The sequence below is a fragment of the Ylistrum balloti genome, unplaced genomic scaffold, assembly GCF_031769215.1.
Source record: "Ylistrum balloti isolate Yb309-2 unplaced genomic scaffold, AGI_CSIRO_Ybal_v1 Utg370744, whole genome shotgun sequence".
NCBI lineage: Eukaryota > Metazoa > Mollusca > Bivalvia > Pectinida > Pectinidae > Ylistrum > Ylistrum balloti.
This window is the reverse complement of record NW_026782438.1, coordinates 331,186-352,711: the sequence shown is the minus strand read 5'-3', so window position 1 is coordinate 352,711 and position 21,526 is coordinate 331,186. Positions and strand designations below refer to the sequence as shown.

At 35.2% G+C, this 21,526-nt stretch overlaps 1 protein-coding gene across 1 annotated transcript; it reads right to left on the bottom strand.

The window, feature by feature from the left end:
* Positions 1 to 1,656: 1,656 nt before the first annotated feature.
* Positions 1,657 to 19,878, bottom strand: LOC132558007 (epithelial splicing regulatory protein 2-like). Its single transcript, XM_060222528.1, has 13 exons — positions 19,736 to 19,878; positions 17,220 to 17,307; positions 16,527 to 16,596; positions 14,180 to 14,317; positions 12,834 to 12,861; positions 11,385 to 11,433; positions 10,818 to 10,887; positions 9,314 to 9,451; positions 8,578 to 8,620; positions 6,552 to 6,582; positions 5,006 to 5,078; positions 2,719 to 2,859; positions 1,657 to 1,772 (listed from the first exon to the last, which is right to left on the bottom strand). Exons 1-13 carry the CDS (start codon positions 19,831 to 19,833, stop codon positions 1,657 to 1,659), a joined length of 1,083 nt encoding a protein of 360 aa, XP_060078511.1. The 5' UTR covers positions 19,834 to 19,878.
* Between the last annotated feature and the right edge of the window lie 1,648 nt (positions 19,879 to 21,526).

The following is a 21,526-nucleotide window of genomic DNA, read 5'->3' as shown; positions in this document are numbered from 1 at the left end:
ATTGTGGTGTTATGGTAGATTTTGGTCGGCACCTATCAGAACATGAGTTTCAATTTAAATGACCAAGTGTCGTGTATTTCCTAAAAAGAAAAACAACATCAATATATAAAACTGACTAGAAACAAACCTTATATTTTTTTGGAAAATTGAATTAATTAATGGAAAATTTTAAACTAGCGTATCGGTGAAACTGATGAATGCTTTCGGAAAACGACTTTATTGGACACAAAATTTTAACAAAGCACCATAATTCTGTAATTAAGGAGTTGCAGGCCCTGAATTTTGCATACTACATTCTACTAATATGACCAATGTCTACAGAATGAGAAATGCTATGCACAGGGACTGAAGAATTTTACTTTCAGACCAATCTATACACATAGAGTATTTGAACTGCAGCCAATTTTAACTTTTTTGGTCACACCTGTCAGCCCCTAGGGGTTAGGTCACAGAAAACACTATTAGACCCTTTAGTCCAAGAAGACTATTTCAATCTTCCATATTTGGATCTCAGAAGATGATTTTAGAAATTTCATTCTCTTTGACCCTTTTTTGACCACACCGATCAGTCCCTGTGGGTCAGCCAGGTTCAATATATGCCTAACATTGAAATGTTAGACTATACTAATGATTCTAACCATGTTTGATCTATAAGTAAAAATATGTGACCCTGGGGTTATGAAATTTACAATTTTGGTTAAAAAAGATCTTAGACATTGTCTCAGGTAATCTTACAAATTGTCTCTCTGATAAGTATAGACCCTTTTTTGGCCCTGCTATTTAGACATTGTCTCAGGTAATCTTACACCATTGTCTTTCTGATAAGTATAGATCTTAGACATCATCTCAGGTAATCTTACAAGATTGTCTTTCTGATAAGTATAGATCTTAGACATTGTCTCAGGTAATCTTACAAGATTGTCTTTCTGATAAGTATAGATCTTAGACATTGTCTCAGGTAATCTTACAAGATTGTCTTTCTGATAAGTATAGATCTTAGACATTGTCTCAGGTAATCTTACAAGATTGTCTTACAAGATTGTCTTTCTGATAAGTATAGATCTTAGACATTGTCTCAGGTAATCTTACAAGATTGTCTCTCTGATAAGTATAGATCTTAGACATTGTCTCAGGTAATCTTACAAGATTGTCTTTCTGATAAGTATAGATCTTAGACATTGTCTCAGGTAATCTTACAAGATTGTCTCTCTGATAAGTATAGATCTTAGACATTGTCTCAGGTAATCTTACAAGATTGTCTCTCTGATAATAATATCTCAGGTAATCTTACAAGATTGTCTTTCTGATAAGTATAGATCTTAGACATTGTCTCTCTCTGGTAATCTTACAAGATTGTCTTTCTGATAAGTATTAGATCTTAATCTTACATTAAGTCTCAGGATAATCTTACAATTTCACACTATTGTCTCTCTGACAAGTAATCTTACAAGATTGTCTATAAACACTGATAAGTTAAAACAAAACTTATTATTGTCTCAGGTAATCTTACAAATTGTCTCTCTGATAAGTATAGATCTTAGACATTGTCTGAGGTATATTTGTCTTTCTGATAAGTATGATCTTAGATATTCAGTGTTACAGAGTTTGGGTCTTACAGCCATTGTCTTTCTATAAAAAAATAAACTTGATAGATCTTCAATACTCTGTAGGTTTAGTTGTCTCAGGTATCTTACAAGCATTGTCTCTCTGATCTCTTAAGTATGCTTTGGCTAGCTTCACATATCTTAGCTTATCCAATGGAGTTCTTCGAACTGCAAAAGATTGAAGTAAAAATATGGAAATTACAAATAGGAATTAAAGTATGAAGAAATTCATTCAAATTTTTGCTATAACATCCATTACATAACTGTCTTGTTATCAGTGTTAAAACACCCATTACATAACTGTCTTGTTATCAGTACTATAACACCCATTACATAACTGTCTTGTTATCAGTGTTATAACACCCATTATATAACTGTCTTGTTATCAGTGTTATAACACCCATTATATAACTGTCTTGTTAGCAGTGTTAAAACACCCATTACATAACTGTCTTGTTATCAGTGCTATAACACCCATTACATAACTGTCTTGTTATCAGTGTTATAACACCCATTATATAACTGTCTTGTTATCAGTGTTATAACACCCATTACATAACTGTCTTGTTATCAGTGTTAAAACACCCATTACATAACTGTCTTGTTATCAGTGCTATAACACCCATTACATAACTGTCTTGTTATCAGTGATATAACACCCATTACATAAATGTCTTGTTATCAGTGTTATAACACCCATTATATAACTGTCTTGTTGTCAGTGCTATAATGCCCATTATATGGATGTCTTGTTATCAGTGTTATAACAGTCATTACTTTTTTGATATTACATATTTTTAAAATTACCTTGTGAAGTTGTCAATGACTGAAAGTTTCCATTGTGATGTCACAAAGCAACACATGCATTTTGTATCAGTCTAATAAAATGCTGCCTTTTACAAAATTTTACAAAATCAATCTTATGCTTGTTTCCATATTACATGTGATCTTTTAAAGTCATCACAATTTACTTGGCTTTGTAAAATGACAAGTTTGAAGACTAGTTTTATAAATCACATATCAAGATGGAAACTCATGTCAGATGGCTAATGCCTTCTCTATAAATGACACAATTCTAATGTTACTCAAGCTATATACTTTCCAAACTACTTACTATCAACATATCTGTTGCCCAGATATTCTTTGTCTTTTTTCAAAACTTCAGGTAAGTCTTCTTCACTTATCAAGCAGTAGGCAACGCCATTGTGAACACCTTGTGGAGTATGGCCTATTAGTATTTTAGATGCTGGCACACCTGTTTACAAAACATATCAATAAAAGAGTAAGTCCAAAAATAACTTGTCACATGAATTCAACAAAAATCTCTTTAATAGCCAACAGGACAGACATAAACATACAAAGGTTTTTTTTTAACAAGAGAGTTCTTTGTTGATAACATTAAATTTCCCATCTGCCTTCAAAACTGAACAGGTAAGATAAATCACTCAATTAAGTTGGTGCAAAGTAAACCTGATTCCCTAAATTACATGTAACATCAATGGATAAAGTATAACAACAGCTCTCCTTAAATTATATCAGCAGAGCACGAGTGTAGAGTATTAGCTTGGGCAGAATAGGCCCTACACAGCTCCAGCTATTTGTTGTAGAGACCTGCATTCCTTGCATACAGCATAAATAACCCTATCTCTATCCCTACAATGATCAATCCCTAGAGCTTACCCTAAATAACCCTGACTCAATCCCTACAATGATCAATCCCTAGAGCTTACCCTAAATAACCCTGACTCCATCCCTACAATGATCAATCCCTAGAGCTTACCCTAAATAACCCTATCTCTATCCCTACAATGATCAATCCCTAGAGCTTACCCTAAATAACCCTGAATCCATCCCTACAATGATCAATCCCTAGAGCTTACCCTAAATAACCCTGACTCAATCCCTACAATGATCAATCCCTAGAGCTTACCCTAAATGACCCTGACTCCATCCCTACAATGATCAATCCCTAGAGCTTACCCTAAATAACCCTATCTCTATCCCTACAATGATCAATCCCTAGAGCTTACCCTAAATAACCCTGAATCCATCCCTACAATGATCAATCTCTAGGGCTTACCCTAAATAACCCTAACTCCATCCCTACAATGATCAATCTCTAAAGCTTACCCTAAATAACCCTGACTCAATCCCTACAATGATCAATCCCTAGAGCTTACCCTAAATAACCCTGACTCCATCCCTACAATGATCAATCCCTAGAGCTTACCCTAAATAACCCTGACTCCATCCCTACAATGATCAATCCCTAGAGCTTACCCTAAATAACCCTGACTCCATCCCTACAATGATCAATCCCTAGAGCTTACCCTAAATAACCCTGACTCCATCCCTACAATGATCAATCCCTAGAGCTTACTAAATAACCCTGACTCCATCCCTACAATTATCAAAATTTTACCCTAAATAACCCTGAATCCATCCCTACAATGATCAATCCCTAGGGCTTACCCTAAATAACCCTGAATCCATCCCTACAATGATCAATCCCTAGAGCTTACCCTAAATAACCCTGAATCCATCCCTACAATGATCAATCTCTAGGGCTTACCCTAAATAACCCTAACTCCATCCCTACAATGATCAATCTCTAAAGCTTACCCTAAATAACCCTGTCTGGCTAATCCCTACAATGATCAATCCCTAAGCTTACCCTAAATAACCCTGACTCAATCCCTACAATGATCAATCCCTAGATATTCTTACCCTAAATAACCCTGACTCCATCCCTACAATGATCAATCCCTTGTGCTTACCCTAAATAACCCTGACTCCATCACCTGTTTACAAAACATATCCCTAAAAGAGTAAGTCCAAAAATAACTTGTCACATGAATCCATCCTCTTTAATAGCAATGATCAATACCTAGGGCTTATCCTAAATAACCCTAACTCCATCCCTACAATGATCAATCCCTAGAGCTTACCCTAAATAACCCTAACTCAATCCCTACAATGATCAATCCCTAGAGCTTACCCTAAATAACCCTGATAAAGTCCATCCCTACAATATCAGCATCCCTATTAACTTAAATAACCCTACACTATCCCTATTTGTTGTATGATCATTCCTAGCTTACCCTAAATAACCCTGACTCCATCCCTACAATGATCAATCCCTAGAGCTTACCCTAAATAACCCTGACTCCATCCCTACAATGATCAATCCCTAGAGCTTACCCTAAATAACCCTGACTCAATCCCTACAATGATCAATCCCTAGAGCTTACCCTAAATAACCCTGACTCCATCCCTACAATGATCAATCCCTAGAGCTTACCCTAAATAACCCTGACTCCATCCCTACAATGATCAATCCCTAGAGCTTACCCTAAATAACCCTGAATCCATCCCTACAATGATCAATCCCTAGAGCTTACCTAGGAAATTTGCTATTTCTGAATGCCCGACAGTGAATGGGACTCCAACAAGACTGACGTATGTCATACCTTCCTGAAAATAGATAATACATAAAAGTATGTATAAACATGACATTTTAGCAGTCATTGTACAACAATTGCCCTCATCATAAAATTACGAATATTTCCCCATCGTTGGATAGGACTTTCACTCTCAGTAGCTACAATTTTTGTCTGGTTTTACCCCTAGGCTTCAGGCCAAATTCGATGAAAAAGAATTAAAAGAATATGTATGAAGATGCACTAAGTGTCAATGAAACATTGGCTACCCTGATGTAGTTTTGCTCTTGCTTCCTTCTAAAAAATTGTAATTTCTTAAAAGAATTTTTAAAGATATCAGATATCAATTTCAATTTTAACACGATCACCTAGGTCCCTTTGACCATTTAACCTTGATCAATGACCACTAAAATCTGATCAGGTGTAGAGTGTGATGATATGGTGTAGATATCAACTAACTTTGTTGAGGGGTCCACGAGATTTCTTTTACATCTTGTACACAAGACTTGCATGGATAGGAAAAGGAAAAAGGGGTGGAGTAATCCTTGATACTCCAGGGGTTACACTCACTTTCGCTTTCTGCACTCTCATGGCAAAATTGAAGGCACAAGCTAAGTAATTTGATTGGTTCCATGGGAAAAAACTGACCAATCATAGGCTGATACACTCTTTTTGAAGATTACAAAGAAGCGACATCCAACTTCAAAGCCATTACATTATACAGTTAAGTGACCTCGAGATTCGTTTGATGTACATGAAAGAATCAAATTATTTTTTCTTCTCCACGATATCCACATTTAAAATGAAAGACAATGTTGAAGGATATGTAATAAAAAACACCTTTTATAATGAGGACTTTCAGGAAACCTTCAGAAATGATTACAGGAGGTTGATATGAATTTTGACAACAAGAGAGCCAATGGGCCTGCATTGCTCACCTGTAATTCAATGCTTTTCCCAAGTATTTTAACATGTCAACCCACCATCATTTGAAGTCTTGCTAAATGAGAAACAACTGCTTAAAAGTTTGAACAAATTTGACCCCAATGACCTTAAATATGGATTAAGGTAATTCAATTTTGTAAAGTTTGTCAGGTATTTTTCAAGGCTAACAAGTGAATATTATGATTCTAGACTTTTGGTAAAATCAAAAGACATCATTTGAAGGTTTTGACAAATTTGACACCTGTGACCTTAAATACAGAACATGATCATTTCACTTTTTTTTTTGCAAACTTTCTCATGATTCATCCCAGAAACCCACCAGCTGATTATTATGACTTTATGTCTTTCTGTTAATCAGAAGACATTATCAAAGATTTCCTGTTACCATGAATACGGGTCATGCATGGTTGTTTCTTTTTTCAGACTTTGTTGGGTTTCATCCAAATGTTTAATGGGAAAAGTTGATGTTAGATAGAGGGACCAAAGACAACAGGATAACATACAACATCATGAACTCACTTGGCGCTTAGGGCCAGGTGAGCAAATAAAGAATATGGCTTACCGGTATATCTAAGTCTTCAGCATCTACATTGCTGCAACAGAAAGATAATTTTAATATCAGGTAACCCAACAGACACGAAATTTTACAAAGGAGTCTTTTGATTTCAATGTAATCTAATGTTACTAATTATTAAAAAGGTGGGTTTCAAAATGGCCTAAGAAGCAAATACAACAGCTTATATATGTACTTACACAAGAATACCAAAAACGAAAAAAAAATATATGGTTGTTGGGGAAAATGCTACAATATCATTTCTTCATTTTTGAGAAAACTAAACATGAGCCCGCTGATAATAACATGTTAGATATCATATATGCAAGGCAAGAAGTCAGTTTTGAATACATTCGGAACGAGATAAAAATGTGGTCGATTTTGAAAAAGAACATGCTCTTTTTACATTAGGCTTAATCTTCTGAAGGTCAAAGTACAACTTCCTATAGGAGTCCATTTGTAATTATGTGCTAAAATACATCTTCAAAAGTAGCAAATAAATTGTCCATAAATAGTTATTCAGAGTTTTCTCCCAAGGAATTAAAATTGATTGAGAATATTGCTATGTATTGTTTTAAAGAAAACGAGCATAGGGGTAAATCTGTTTTGGACTGAAGTATTGTAAAGTGAACTAAAATAATTTACATTTGGTTTTATTAGTACAAAGGAACTGTCACCTACACTTATAACCCACTAAAGTTAAATTTCAACTTTCAAAATGGTCATCATGCTCCCCAATAACCACAAAAATTAAATGTTCCTACAACAGCTAAATCAACATTCTAACAAGAATGCTAAATGATATATTTAAGTTGGCTTATACATTAAACCACCTAACCTGGGATCCAATAAGGCGTCTTTGTTTTAGAATCTGATAAGCCATGTCAGTATTGGTCTACATCCTACAGTCGTGTCATTCTAATTGTCCAAGTCGTCCCTACCTAATTCCTTGAAGATGAAGGTTGGCAGTGAAATCTATATTACTTGAGGTTTGTCTTAAACCTTTTGACATTTGAATGCTTATGATAAGATAATGTTCACCATAACATTCATATGTGATGTTTTTCTACTTACAGTAATGTTGACCTTGACCTTTGACTTATGAATGTGAAATGCAATAGATTAAAGTCGGAGTGAAATCAGTCTAACAGAACTGGAGGTATTGTGCAGAAATTACCCAGCATGCTAAAAGCCCCTTAACCGTGGACATTTTGGTTTGAAAAGAATTTCAACACATTTGACACCTGTGAATTCGAAAGTGGATCAAGGTAATCAACATGAACAAACTTTGTAGCACTTCATCCTAATTTGACACAGAATTTAACAGTGCCCATTGTAGATGTTACTGGAAATCTTCTAGTATCTTTGTTTATGAAAGTATAATCATTTTGATTCCCAGTCATGGTCAATGGATAATGGGAGAAAAGATATGCATATCCTCTAAGAAAATGAACCAACCAATTTGGAAATGTTTACAAGGTAAAGCAAAATTATTCTTCTTGGTAAACTGTAAAGAAATGGGACCAGACTGGTCATTGCAAATTTTATCTTCCATAACACAATTTAGCAACCTGCCAAGACATTTAAATGAACTTGTCTAACTAGGGACTCAGGGGTGTCCATATCAGAAATTCCAGATGGATCAATCCAGTAAGAAGCATTTCTTAAAATGATTTCTTAGTGATAACAATTTCCAACTTTCCAATATGATCATATGACGACCATTTTTCCCCTGATCATTAGAGAAATTAAACATGCACAATGTAAGACCAAAGGTAATCTACATATTAAAAGTTGAGAAAGATCCATCAAGTTCCTTTCAACAGTCCATGGTAGGCTAAAAACATACAGCTTACAGACAGGTAATGATAATCAAGACTGCATCATTTTTATAATAACAACAACACATCATATTTCAGTTCAGTGTTCCTCACACAATGATATCTCTATCAAAGAATTATTCAGCAGAAACCAAATCATAACAGAATGGCAGACAGAAGCAATGACATATGCATAGACATCAAAATTAACATACCTCTCCATCATGTAATCTACCTGCTTCTCTCTGCATTCAAATACTGAAAATATAATAATAATAATGATGATAATTTATGATAACAGACTAACAGAGCCTGCATTGCTCACCTGGTTTTGCTTTATCCAAACTAAATGATAAGGATTCTTAAATTTGCAATTTGTTCATCACTGGGCTCCACCCCTATCAGACCATGCCCTTCTGCCCCAGGGGACAGACTCCAACCATTTATACAAAATTGATTCTTCTTTATGCAAGGATGCTTCAGACCATTCAGACTAAATGGGACAAATTGTGGTATTCCCTGAAAAGGACTAGAAAGGATTTGCTTTCTGTTTCCCATATTGGGCCCCATCCCTCCCGCCCTATATCACTGAGATACATCGTTTATACAAAACTACTTCTTCACTCAATCATGTTTCATGTCATATTTAGACAACATCCAGGTATTCCTACAGGAAGGTTTTAAAGAATTTGCTCTATTTTCCATATCGGACCTTGCAACAAAGGATGAAAACCAAACGTTTATACAAAACTCACACAAAAATGATTAACTTTCTCCAAAGCATGCTTCAAACAAAAATGGTTCTCGACAGAGCAAATAACAGTAATTTATGGTGCCAAATTCTGCCTCACATACCAATTCAATGAAAGTCAAGGTATATAAAATAGGTACCTTCAAGTAGTCAATATTGTGTAATACATCAAACTGAAGTCCAATGGAATGTTCACTCACCATTAACATATCGAGAACCAATATAGTTGTTATGTTTGTCACAAGCCTTTAGAAGATCATCTCTTGATATTTTTACTACTGCAGTCCCAGTGAATAAACCAGATTTCATATCATATGATATACTATGCACATCTACATCTGAAATGGAAACAGGAGCATTAGATGAGACCTGTAAAGTGTTCCTTAAAGTAACATCATGATAAAAACATTAATTTTATTACTAATTGCGCATATTTTTATACTTTCAGTTACATTACTATGCTATCCTGATATCTACGTTCAATTTCCTATGTCCAGCTTGACCACTTCTTTGGTTTAGGAAACCCCTCTCAAATTTAGCACTGTTAATGTCATATGATAATTTTAAAAACGAGGCACTGTATTTTGTAAACATGAACACATGATGGTAGGCAGAAATGACAGTGAAAGTAATGATAGTCAGTAATAGCTTGTTTTTCAGCATCAGCCTTTGTTTTTGGGTGTGGCAAATGTTATTCAATATCTTAAGTAAATTCAGAATTACTAAATAAGTAACATTAATCATGAACTGTTCCTGGCAGGAAACCATTTTATTTACAGGTGGCATTGTTTTGTGTGTGTGCATTGTCATATATGATGCTAGCATTTACATATCAAGCGTTGATCAACAGATATGAATTTCCCTTTTATAATCATCGACTAGCCTCTTTGTGTGCATATTTCAGTGAAAACCACCTGTCATTGTTCATAAAGTGATATACTTGATATATATATGCAATGATAATAAAAAATAAAAAAATTGGTAAAAAAGAAATTTGTTTAACCATGGTGTCCCTGTAAAGAAATTTTGTATAAAACACAACTATAGAAAGACATTCCAGACATGAGATTCCAATTGGTTATACAACGTGGCAAAACAAATATCAGTTAACAGCCCTAATGGGTAGTGTAACTCGATAACTCATGTAACAGATAACAGCCCTAATTGGTTGTATAACCTGACCACTTCCTTACCAGTTAATAGTCCTAAAGGGTTGTATAACCTGACCACTGACATATCAGTTAACAACCCTAATGGGTTGTGTAACTCGATAACTAACCTAACAGTTAACAGTCCTAAAGGGTTGTGTAACTCGATAACTCAGGTATCAATTAACAGCCCTAATGGGTAGTGGAACTCGATAGCTAACCTAACAGTTAACAGTCCTAAAGGATTGTGTAACTCGATAACTCAAGTATCAGTTAACAGCCCTAATGGGTAGTGTAACTTGATAACTCACGTAACAGTTAACAGCCCTAATGGGTTGTGTAACTTGATAACTCACGTAACAGTTAACAGTCCTAATGGGTTGTATAACCTGACCACTCGCATATCAGTAACAGTCTTAAAGGGTTGTATAACCTGACCACTTACTTACCAGTTAATAGTCTTAAAGGGTTGTATAACCTGCCCACTCACAAACCGGTTAACAGATCTGTTAATCATGCCCTTTATATTAACATAAACAAAAAAAAGTTGCCTTACCACTTAGGAATGTTCGTATTTCTTCTTCAGTCACTCGGAAGGGCAATCCCTCCAATTTTATGTATGCTACCTACAAATTAGGAAAGCAGATTAGAAAATAAGCATCACCTCATTCTTGGGTCAATATACTAAGAAGTTTTACATTCATACATGTAAATTTGGTTCTTTCTGCAAGGGCTGCGTAGGGCAGTATTCAAAAAGGAAAAGGAAATTTGAATATTTCTTTTCAAAAATTACTAATATCAACATTTGGAAAATTGCTAAAATTAATCTGTTCACTTTTGATGAATTGTGCAATTTCCATTCTGATTAGCATTTTGTCAGGTAAATCATTAAAAGTGTTCAAAGTTGTAAATCTATACATATCATGACACTAATAAGCCTATGGCTGGAGGGCCTGCAGTCAACACTATCTAGGTAAGTTTTACACATTATGAATGTGAAACAACAATTTTCAAAGCCATAAAAGTAATAACTGAGAGATGTGGTGATTTGGATAGCGCAATATCAGATGAAAGTGGGCTAAAATTCTAACTTCTGATTTTCCAAACTTCAAAAATGACTTACCCCATCCTCTTCACCTGTTCTAAAATCTTTGATACTGCTTTCAAGTTGTCTAAAACATAGTTAAACATTCAAATATTATTATACAACAGAAACACAAAATACATTAATATCAATAAGCTGTCTTCATGGTGGCTTTTCCCTTTCATCAATGTCAGCTGAATAATCAGATAGAGGCCTGACCTTATAGGCTCTCGAATCAATAGAACTGCTTAGCATCACACTTTCCTGACTTGCTCGGGGCCTGGTCTAGGGCAGAGAGGCAATTTGAGTGAGGCCTAACAATTGAATAAACAGGAAAAACTGATACACAATCTTCACATGAATGAATGAGCATAAAATATTATAAATTCAACATCATGTAGATTTATTTTGACAGCTGTAATCAATTGAAAGACCCAAACAGGGCAGAATTTACATGCAACATAAATGTATGACTAGTATTATAAAAGTTCCAATAGTGTAATCTACTTTTAGTTTAACTTCATACAGTTCTTAGAAACAGAAGTAAAAGTGAAAGTAGAAATGTCTTTAGAACTTTGAGTGACTACTGTAAAGTGACATCTGTCTAGTTGACAGAAATTTTCAGAACATTACACAGAAGTTAACACGTTTGCTAGTTTTATCATCCCATGAGTCATTTTGAGGTGGTGTCTCCTTGTAGTAAGTGCTGGCCACCTCACTGAACAACATACAGGAGATCCATCAAAGGCATCCATGGCAAATGGGGGAAGGTATCTTGCCTAAAGACACAACCACAACAGCACATATTCGTCAGTTTCTTAAATTCCAGAGAAACACAAGCCGCTACGTGTACAGAGCGTCCAACATCATAACACCCTTCTGTGCTTCATCTGAGATATCATAGCCCCCTGACTTGGCTGAAGTCATTGTAAGAGCAGGAGTAATTCCTATGGTCAAGTGGACTCAACTTGGCTCATTTTCCATGTAATACTGACTTTAAAAGTGGCCATATAAGGTAAGAATTTGACCAATGGGCCACTATTCTTATTTACATATTGGATCTTATATGAATTTCCACTTCTGGTGAGATTCTAAGATTTATTAAAACTATATTTTCATATTTTAAATGGAAAAAGATTTAATTTTGGTTTTATCACATCATAAATTATTTTTGCATATTCTCCCTCCCGACTCCCTTATCCATTCATGAACTTGGTCTAGATCTTCTCTCGACGACCTAGCCAGGACAGACTCTTCATACCAAGTACTTTAAATCATCCAATTATAAAAAGTTAAGTATGTCACCCCAGTGTAATGAACAAACCAAATCGGTGAGAACCCAGTCAGGTGTTTTGGATATCAGAAGTGACTTTAAAGGAAATGTTGATGAACAGACCACAGGTGCTGCATTATAGCAGAAGTTCTTCAGACTTTTGGACCAGCCGAGTGAAAAAATTTAGATTCATTTTGAGAACATCTGTAACATACCTCTTCATAATCTCCGTACACTGATTGACTGAAAAAAAGAATGAGAAAAAAGCAACTGTTATTCAAATTCGACTTTGTTTTGTAAAATGTATTCATATCTTTTATAGTTTTCAGAACAAACAAATGCTTTGGACTATATCATTAACAGAAGTGTTTAGAGAGTTCTGGCCACAATGTTTGTTTTCATATCAGTACATACTATAACTTCAGTATGTATATTCAATGCCTACATCCATCTTTGTATCACCTTAACAAGAATTTCAAATAATCCTGCCTACCTTCAAAAATACTCACATACAAACTATTGTATTACATAACTTCCTCTTCACTTTATGACAGATCAGCTGCTCTGATTGATTTTGATTTTCATTATATTCTTTTACATCACTGACTAAATAACATTACCACCTAGATCGCACTACTCAACTATATACCAATACCCATATTTTCAGTTGAAAGTACTTGTAATTTAATGACATGACTTGTCACATGATGCATGTGGCATCGAAGCGTTACTTCGACTGACTGTTGCTAATATGTAAACAGTAGTGTAGAAGGCAAACACTTTTCACAAACCTGTTTTTCATGATACTCTTGATTGAAAGTGAAATATTGTACGTCAGCGTAACACTTACACTGTTATACAAAAACTTGCACTGACATTAATTCAAAGTACTTAAAGTATTGAAAACGAAGCTTTTTTATAACGTACAATCACATGTTTACTTAGAAATTTCATTAAGAGCAGTACATATAATCAATAAAGCTCATGCTCTTTTACATAATGAGTAAAATCCCCACCCTGCCGTTGCTGAGGTGTGAGCACCAGGGGCTGCATGCTGAAGTGCTTGACTATCAGGTCAAGTAAGAAAACATTTCCATATCGCTCCTAAATGACTTTTGTTTGACTTTATATATCTTAGAACTAGGGATCATGAAATTCATATTTTGGTCAAACACCTTAAGATGCTTCCATCAATGAAGAGCATTCAATTCTACAATATCTGGGTGTTGAGAAGATTTTTTAAATTTGAGTCAATTTGACAGTGTTTGGCACAGCCTGTCAGGCCCCTGGGGCTGTGAACCACATAACTATTTTGGTTCATCTTTGGCCCAAGAAGGTTTCTACAAAATTTCATTAAAATCAAATCAGTTCATGGGTTCTTGAGAAGAAGATTTTGAGATTTTGTCTCAGGTGGCCACAATAGTACAGGAGAAACAGTCAGGTATTTTCCTATTCTTATTTATACCTGTTACATAAATTTTATAATCCCTTTTCTACCCAATATAGCTGTCTATTGTCTCCTGGGTATCCACTCAAAAAATTCAGATGTGTAGTTACTTACCCAGGACATATCTTGAACCAATAAAACATCTGTCTTTCTCTAAAGCTGCTGCAACATCACTGCATGATATTTTAACCACTAAATTCCCTGAGAAGCGGCCATTTTCATTTTGGTATATTATATCATGTACATCTATGCCTGAAAATAAAATAAAAGAACAAGCTTAGAGCAAGGGCCTTAACAGTCACCTGAGATCTATAATATATACTCAACCAAAAAAAAAAGAAACCCATAAAGGTCCCCCCTGAAGTACTACGTCATGAATGATCTCCCTTCACGACAATCTACCCTAAAATTGTGAGCTGACTTTATGTCAGGCCACCTCGGACACCATGGTAAGTGCGTCTTGACTGGATGCACAGACATGGTCCAAATAGGCTTCAGATACATCAGTGGAGGCGTGTGACGTTCAATGACGAGTCTAGATTCTGTCTGCATTGGTCAGATGGAAGAAAAAAGGGTATATCAAAGATGTGATGAGTGTTTCGCTGATGCATGTTTGGGGAGGCATCTCCCATGGAGTACAGTCCTTCTTAATGGTCCTGGATCCAAATCTCAATGTCGTTTGATACAGAGACCAGATCCTCCAACCACATGTCCTTCCACATTCTGATGTCCTAACCTAATTTTCCAGAATGACAATGCTCAATTGCATGTTGCCAGAGTATGACATGATTTTCTCACCGCAAACAATGTTCAGTCTCTTGAATAGACCCCATATAGCCCTGACATGTCAACTATTGAGAATCTGTGGGATGAGATGGACAGATATATTAGGAAACGTCAAAACCTTCCAACTAACCAAGCCCAGTTGATAGCAGCATTAACACAAGAATGGAACAACATTCCCTTAAGGCAAATTAATGTTCGCATGAATTCAATGCACAGGAGAATCTGTGCAAGGATTCGTGCAAGAGGTGCCCACACCAGGTACTGAAGTGTCTTTTTTTCTTGGGTATCCCACTTAGAATAACTACTTACGACACGACTGACGTCACACAGACTTTTCTGCTACAGTATTGTATAGAGCAGACTTGTCCCTTCACAATGATATAAAATTTTGCTCAAATTTCCCAAAATATCAAAGGTTATTAATTGCATAATTTAACTGTGCATTTCTTTTTTGGTTGAGAATACATTTGTTGACTGGGTTGTGTTGAACCAGAGGACTAAACTGTTGTCTGAGGACATTGATATCAAAGAAAATGAATCATTATAGATTAATATGAATGATAACGGCGGAAATTTTCAACCAAGGACCTGGAAGTACCAAACAGTAAGTGGCTGTGATGTATGTTGTCAACACCAAGATGTTGATCAGTAAATTGTTTATGGGCATCTGGAATTTCAGACTTCTGGTTAAGCTTCATCAGATGATTCAACTAAATTATTTTACCATATCTGCATCTTGAGAAGATCTTGTCCAATTTCGCCCCACCCTTCAGGACCCTAAGAGTCAATATGTTATATACCATCAAAGTACCATAACATACTACCAAGAAATCTTTTTTTTTCCCAAAGTTTTAATTATTTCCAACGGCAAATGAACAAATTATGCTCAAACGTATCATTTTCCCCAGATAAACTAGGGTAAAATTTACATCTATCCCAATGACAAAGAACTAGGGAAACATGAGAGTTACAATTTTGGATAAGCACCTTCAGATCCTTACATCTATGAAGAGAATCTGTTTTTAATGTATCTTGTTCTGGAGAAGAAGTTTATTGAATTTTAAAACAATAAAATTCTTTTCAGTCCTGCCAGTCGCTGTTTAAGTGTGTACAAAAGTGTGTATATATCTAAAGGTGCCTTTGTATTTATTCTTTCTACATAAATTGAAATGAAAGACTGTAAGGTCAAACATGGTATAATTTTTACTAATCTATTGCATGTTTACTAATCTATGGCATGTTTGGGATTTCACTTTTTTCGGCTAAAATCTTCAGGTTAATCTAGGCTATAACATCAATTAAGGAGTTACAGGCCATGAATTTTGAACACTACATATCATCTTAGTATGATCAATGTATACACCAAGTTTCAGTAACCTACTGTATATACAAGAAAAGTTATGCTCCTGACACAAAATTGAAACAAAGGGTAATAGCTTTGTAACTGAGGAGTCAAGGGCCCTGAATTTGGTACACTGCACACTGCCTTAGCTTGACCAATATATACACCGAGTTTCATAATTCTTGCTTAACTGTTGGCACAGTTATGCTCCAGACACAAAAGGACAGACGAAAAGACGGACAGACAAAGCAGCAACTATATGCTCTTCTTAAATTTTTGGGGAGAAAGTACAAATCTCATTATGAAAAAGGGAAATAACTAATGCTGCCTTACCGCTGAGGAATTCTTTCACATCATTGTTATTTGCTGAGAAGGGCACACCTCTCATTTGTATGTATTCATGCTGAAAATTTAAAAAGCAATGTTACAATTAAACCAGGACCTATCCTATTCACGACAACAAAATCTCCTACCACTGTGTAATAAAGATATATATAACACCAAAGTAATATGACAAATTATAACTTCACAGACATGAAATTCAAAATGATACCAGTTTCACTACCTTAATCATATAGTTACCATTGATCATAAACACTAAACTGTCAGCAACTGATCAGCATTTCACTTCATTATATATTCATTTTTGTTATCCACTTATCATGTCTCTCACACAATATCTAAATGTGTAGATTTTCCCGCACAAAAAATAAATATTCTGTAGTCATATGTCTTTTGGGCCTCAATTTTCATGAGTGTTCCAAAAAGAACTATTTCATAGACACCTGATTTCAGGGGAAAAAACCTCAATTGTGATTGATAGACATTATAATTTGTAGATGAAGAGTACCCATGAAATCATTAAAAATAAACCCTCCACAAAAATTGATGATTTTACGGCATCATTTTATCATTGATTTCTTCCTACAGAAGCCCTTTAATTCATTGATTATATTATATTTCTGAATATTGTTTCTCATCTTCCATGTAATTGACTTATACAAGTTCTTATGTATCCAACTTTACCTTTCCCTCTACTTGACTTTCTGTTGAATAATTTGCTGCAGGGAGGATCCTTGGTAATGAGACATAGTGTTGAAGGTCAAAGGTTGTTCTGAAAAATTGTATAACAGTGATAGATTATTATGTCTGTTAAGTTACTTTAATTAACTTAGAGAGTGAAAATGGTGGTTATACACGCAGTGGTTGATCAAGTTCCACAATCACACCCTACTCCTGCATGTCTTTTCTTGGGGTTCTATGGAACTGAATATGGGCCCCATTCCCAATTGGATTTATTTTGTAACATGAATATATTCCTGACATATATACAGTGTACTCCTAAAAATTCCTTCTCAATTGATCAATTTTCTTCCTAAATGAGATAAATGTGCAATTCCCAAGACGAGTATAAAAAAGCACCCTGTCCTACCATTGATTTCAACGTAATCCTTGAGTTAGAATATACAGGTTAATCAATTCTCTAAAAATTCATTTCCTTACATGTGTACTGTAATAGGCAGGAGTCATGAAAAATACTCTGCATCTGCTGGGGTTTGAATAAGCCATCCTTTGGTCTCTAGCTGGACACTCTATCTATTGACTAAAGGGAAATTAAGTCTCTCTAGCCACAGCAAGTAAGTCCCTAACTTCTGCCCTTTTACACTTGTATGCATCATATATATGACTTGATTAGTAAATTTTCCAGTAACAGTCCATTGGTTGGTTGCTTTCTTAGCTGGGTTTGTCACTCCATGAACAGCCAATTAAGGTCATTTTGAGTGAGATCTCAATGTAGTAAGTGGTAGCTATTCACTGAACAACATACTGGAAGACCTTCACATGCCCTTCAGAACATTTAGGACAAGGTCAAATGTCTTGCCCAAGGACACAGCCACAGCAGCACAGACATTGAGACTGGTCCGTCTCTCAGTATTCTGAGAAACAAAACCTGCCACATGCAGAATATTGTGAATAATACCATAATACCAAGCCATAAGCAATATGGTTATTTTCAAAAAAGAACTAAAAGTGTTGCTCCTCCTATACAAGTTTATTCTGATATGACAAGAGTTGAAAAGGGCATTCACAATTCTTCCATGAGTTGGGAACACCCTTAGATGTGAAATGGCACTGGACAGTAATGGACAAAAGTATCATTCAGTGAACAACACACAACTATATTTCTATTATGTGTCATGACATCTTGATGTTTCTTCACTAAATTATTCTCATCAGTTTACTTAGTTATGTACCTCCATACATTATAAAACATAAAAAAACAAAACAAGGGTGGTGAAATTCAGAGTAGGACAGGGGTGGGGGTTTCACTTCACCATGGCCATGCTAAAGTGAAGCATATCACTACTTTGTTACTATATAAGTTTATTCATTCATATAAATATGTACATAACAAAGAAGATGTCTAGGTGTGAAAATTCAGGGTGGGGGTCATGGTAGAGTGACCCCACCTCTCTGTCCCACCCAAACTTTCCCCATCCCAGATATATGTATTATTATGTAGGCATTTAAATGAATGAATTGGTGTAATTAGAAAAAAAGGTTTTTGTTTGATTATGTATGGAGGAAAATAAGCTAAGTGATCAAAAATTGATAAATTGGCTTCATTTTATCATGGAAGGGTGTTCATTTCACCATCATAGTAAAGTGAACCTACTTTACTTCACTATCATGGTATTTTGACCATTGTTCAGTTCACAATGCTTCACATCACCATGCTATATCTGTAGGTAATTTTGTAATGAAAAGTGTAACAAAGTATAGAGGACCAGAAATTATTGATGCATTATATTTACAAGTGAAATGCATGTTTGAATATGTGACAATTGTTTTAAAATACTTTTCTGGTAATATTGAGTGAATACAAACACAGCAGTTTGCCTTGCTTTTAAACAAAACTGTCATTTTCCTTATTCAAATTATGGTTTTGGAAATTTAATACTTTTCATCAAGTGCCTTTCAAATGTGTTTTGTTTTAATTTTGTTTAAAGTGTCAGAGTACAACCTGCTGTCATGCAATGATATTATTTCAATTTCACCGGATGACCCACGGAAAAGCAAAGGTATCTGTCTATTCTCAATAATCTTACTTAAAAAATCTCCCGGTTTTTAGTAAGAAACAGACCAGATGATTTAAGAGTTATTTTTCCGAAATTTAAGACTCTGTCCAATATCGCTTTCACTAATATTTTTTTATGTCTAAAATGAAATGATGTGATTGTAGAGTGGGCTTTAGTATCGTAACCCTACCCTTATGTTTTGAGGTTAGAAATGTTCAAGTTATCTCCCTTTAGCACGCTTAAATATTATCAAATTACGTTAAAATCTTGGGTAATCTAGATCCTTAGTAATGTTACACATGTTTTGTTAAGCATTTGAAAAACCAAAATGCACGAAAACATAACAGAAAAAATCGATATTTTTTCCTTGTCTGAAACAGGTAAACTCCTTACTTCTTCTATCTGCGTGTTTATAACTGCAGTTCAATGTCATATTATGAACGCATCTAAAATTCATACTACCTGGTAGTGGTCGATTCGAGCGCCCTCGCTGGCTTTAAAAGGAGTCTGCAACTTGGTATTAAACCCGAAACCCGCCGAATTACTCTACAAACACTCATTTTTTTCTTTTAAAACACTTCACGACAGACCTGACAAGTAACCCACGTGTTGCCCTTCACCTTGCTCGCATCTTAGTCAAAGAGAAGCTTGCAACTGGCGTCGCGAATGCGGTTGAAACGCTTGAACCAGTGGCGCAATCTCTCCCAGAGTGCATTGTGGTACCGCTTTCGTTTATCCTGTCGCAAAGACATGCAGCCTGTGGCAACCTTTAAACCGTTTCCTATTCTTTTTTTCTTTTTTTTTCTTGACAGAGTACCGTAGTAGTATGTCATATAAACTGGGGTTGATAAAAGACATCGCTAATGAGAAATGAAAAATTCAATTCAGTTTTATAACCAAAAAAATGATGTAATTACTGTTAAATTTGTTGGAATACAACTTTTTCAATTAACAGCATAAATTATATAAAAGAAGTTATGTATCAATCCAATTATACGCTGAAAAGAAATATTACCTCTACAGATCAAATAAGTGTATGTGTCAGTTTCATTGGTCCTCGTGTCTAGGTTTTTCAGTTTTAAGAACGATCAAAAAATGTCTACAAAAGAATACATATGTATCTTAGATTTGGACACTTTATTTAACACAATTTCATGGCCAGTGTTTCTTTGGTGCTTTCTTATCCATATCTGGTTTTGAGACTTCGTTCTGTTGTTAGGAGAGGTTTCTTTCCCAAGAAAAGTCGACGGCGGTACAAATAAATGGCTGTAGACTGTACTGAAGTTTATTTCGTGACAATTACGTCGAAATCTCAGAAGCAATATTCGTAGGACAAAATCATGAAATAATTGTGTTTCTGGTTGACAAAAGTTTGATGGTAAGACCTTCCAACCTATTGTCGAAATTATACTGCTTATCGAAACAGGTCAGAAAAGCCTTGCTAGTCCTTCAGTTTCACGTTCTGATATATTGATTACGTATTGTCTGAAAATGACACGATATTTTTTGGCCACCTCCGTCGTATATGCCCACCATCAGTTTCTTATCTCGACCTTTTAATAAAACGATACCAACATGGACAGCTTTCAATCAAGCTGAATGATAAGTGTGATGATTTTAATTTCCCTTTCGTAATTTTCCCTTTTTGGATAGCAAAATTCATGGATCCCAACTTATGATGATTACATATCGCAGTTGATTCGATATTCAAGGACCTGCTTTCTGTATCTCGATTGTCGTGCAAGATGTCGATAACTAACAAGACAACACAACACAAGGTTTGAGAGATGCAGGTTTATAAAAACTACAGGTTTTACTGGCGTCATAGTGGTCTCATTGAGAAATATCCTATTACTTTGTGGAATATGAAGATGGACGTGTTTGACGCTTATTAGTTGGCCTGGTGGTCTCGTTGTTGTAGACATTACTTAAATTGACCAAGATTTACATGGCGATTGTCCTCAATGAAGTTTAAAACGCTTACCCTTCTGGAACACCAGGTCCAGTTCTCCTTGTACGTTTTCAGCAGTCTCCATATAATTTTTTCTTTTGTTAATATTATGCCATAGTTTGATCGACTTTGAGTTTGGATTATGAGTATGTTCGCATGTTGATATTTTCTTGTTGTTTTTGTAAATTAAGAGAGCATTAATTCTTACAGTTAGGATCCGAAATTAAGTTGAATAAATAAAGGTAAAACTGAAGACGAAATTGAAAATCATTACCTCTGAATTGATACAATACTTTATTTTT